Source organism: Anopheles moucheti, chromosome 3 (assembly GCF_943734755.1).
Source record: "Anopheles moucheti chromosome 3, idAnoMoucSN_F20_07, whole genome shotgun sequence".
Lineage (NCBI taxonomy): Eukaryota > Metazoa > Arthropoda > Insecta > Diptera > Culicidae > Anopheles > Anopheles moucheti.
In genome coordinates, this window is record NC_069141.1 from 14292748 (window position 1) to 14295273 (window position 2526).

General features: G+C 51.9%; 1 protein-coding gene across 1 annotated transcript; it reads right to left on the minus strand.

The window, feature by feature from the left end:
• Nucleotides 1-450: 450 nt before the first annotated feature.
• Nucleotides 451-2009, minus strand: LOC128302479 (skin secretory protein xP2-like). The gene is made up of 2 exons (XM_053039314.1): nucleotides 2001-2009; nucleotides 451-1473 (listed from the first exon to the last, which is right to left on the minus strand). Exons 1-2 carry the CDS (start codon nucleotides 2007-2009, stop codon nucleotides 451-453), a joined length of 1032 nt encoding a protein of 343 aa, XP_052895274.1.
• Between the last annotated feature and the right edge of the window lie 517 nt (nucleotides 2010-2526).

Below are 2526 nucleotides of genomic sequence, written 5' to 3' on the forward strand. Positions count from 1 at the left end.
CCACCGCGTCTCCACCTCTAAACTCTAAATCGCAATGGTCGATCGTTAAAACATAAAACATAATGAAGATGGTCGTTGTGGTGGCGCTCACGAACATTGCGCATCACCGCGCACAACGCACCAACTCCCTCGGGATTGTGTGTGTGTGTTGGGGGGGTCGTGGATGAAAACGTAATGAAATAAACTTCTAACATGTACATCTCGGTCTTAGGTATTATGAGGGGGCGAAAACAAGACGTTTCTATATGAGAATGGGACGGAGGACGTGTGTTAACGTACGACAGGAACCATTATTTTCATTGCGTCCACCTGGCATATGAGCGATAATGAACGATCAACAACTAACTAGACAACAAGTGGTCCCCAGGTCCAGAAGTCCTCCGGGAAGGAACATGCCTCCACCGGTGGTTCCCGGAACCTCGGGATGGGAAGGATGGTAGAATAGCGCATTTAGTGCAGATCGTGATGTTCATACGAATGATCATGGTGTTCTTCTTTGTGAACATGGACTGGTACATGGACTGGGACCTTCACGGGGTACGGGACCTCCTTCTCGACCGGAACCTTCACCTCCTTGTACACTGGGTACGGCTTATCGATCGGTACCTTCACCTCGTACGGGATCGGCTTCTCGACCGTGTACGGCACCTTCTTTTCGACGGTGTAGGGCGCCGGGTACGGTACCTTCACTTCCACCTTGTATGGTTTGGGCACCTCCACCTTGTACGGCTTATCAACTGGGACCTTCACCTCGTACGGGACCTTCTTCTCCACGACGACTGGGTACGGTTTCGGCACCTCCACTGGGTACGGTTTCGGGACCTCCACCTTGTACGGCTTGTCGACTGGGACCTTCACCTCGTACGGCACCTTCTTGATGACGGTGTACGGTTTCGGGACGGGCACCTCATACTTCACCTCGTACGGGATCTTCTTCTCGACCGTGTACGGGACGGGTACGTGCACCTTCACCTCGTACGGGACCTTCTTCTCGACGGTGTACGGTTGCGGTACGTGCACCTTCACCTCGTACGGCTTGTCGACGGGATACTTCACCTCGTACGGGACCTTCTTCTCCACGGTGTATGGGGCCGGCACATGGACTGGGTATTTCACCACCTCCTTCACGTGCACCGGAACCTTCTTCTCGACGATGTAGGGCTGCGGGATCGGTACCTTCACCTCGTACGGTACCTTCTTCTCTACCGTGTACGGGACGTGCTTCTCCACGGTGTACGGCACCGGGACCTTCTTCTCGATCGTGACCGTCTTGATGTGCTCGTGGTGATGATGGTCATCGTGTCCACCGAAGTCATGGCCGAAATCGCCAAAGGAAGAGTGCAGTCCGCGCTTCTCCACATTCTGCGATTCCTTCGCCTCTACTTGGGTTTCCTCCGCCTTCGTGTCCTCTGCAACAGTACCCTCGCATGTGACTAGTGCCACCATAAGGGCAAGACAACAAGGAACAATAATCTGCAAGTAAAGACGTGGAAAGGGGACGATCATCAACCTGCAATTGCTACCTTGGAGCCGGAACAGGAATATCGGAGGAAATCACACGGACGGCACCAAAACCACTTCCAGCTCACATCACTGTTCTCGTGAAAGTTCTTGTGAACACTACGCAGACGTGATCACTGTACGATCAGGAGTACGAAAAGCAACACTTTCAAACTCTCTCACAGCCAGGATGTTCAAATTGAATATTTTCAAACAGACTACCAAAACGGAGTTAATGCGTTTCTATTAAAACACATTACTTGAATCACTTAAATTTCATCCAACATCCCCAAAACTCAACAACTCCTCGTACGGAACCATTTTGCAACTGTCTCTCGGGCACTGAGCACTTTTGTTTGTTCGTTTTGCTTTTCGTATCCATTGCTGTGGACGTTCACTGAACTGGTTTTGTAGATCCGCCTTTCGTGGTGATCGCCTCCTGGATATCCTTGGTTAACCGACGAGTAATCCTTTGATGTTTCTTCTTCAGATGCACATACCATTCGCATTGTGAGCAAAAAGTGTATAGAACAAGCGAGACCGAAGTAGGTACTGATTTGAAAACCGTGTGCGCACCGGTATATATACATCGGCCCCGTAAGAAAGGGGGCTCGCTCGTACGTCCGTAGCCCGATCGGTCGAACGGAGTCGGAAAAGCGATCGGTTTCGGGTTGAAAATCCCCACCAGCTGGCCCACGGCTTCATGCCCATGTGTGTGAGAGAGCATTCACTGGTGGAGAAAGACGCTTGGACAGAAAGAAGGAAAAACTGAACCCCCCCCCCCCCCGCCCACTCCCGCTCCACCCCACACCCAGGGCGAAGAGGTCCAACTGTGAACGAAGAAAAGTTTGCACCATCCAGTCGGTGCACTGAACCAATAATCCCCCCGATGCGGCCGGTGGATACGCACGGGGTTGTGGATGGGAATGGCTGCAACGGGGATCCACGCAATACATATACCGCTCGTAAAGCCGCTCAACTTTCGCTCTTACACATGCAATACATACGCAAAAGGTACGGTGTTCG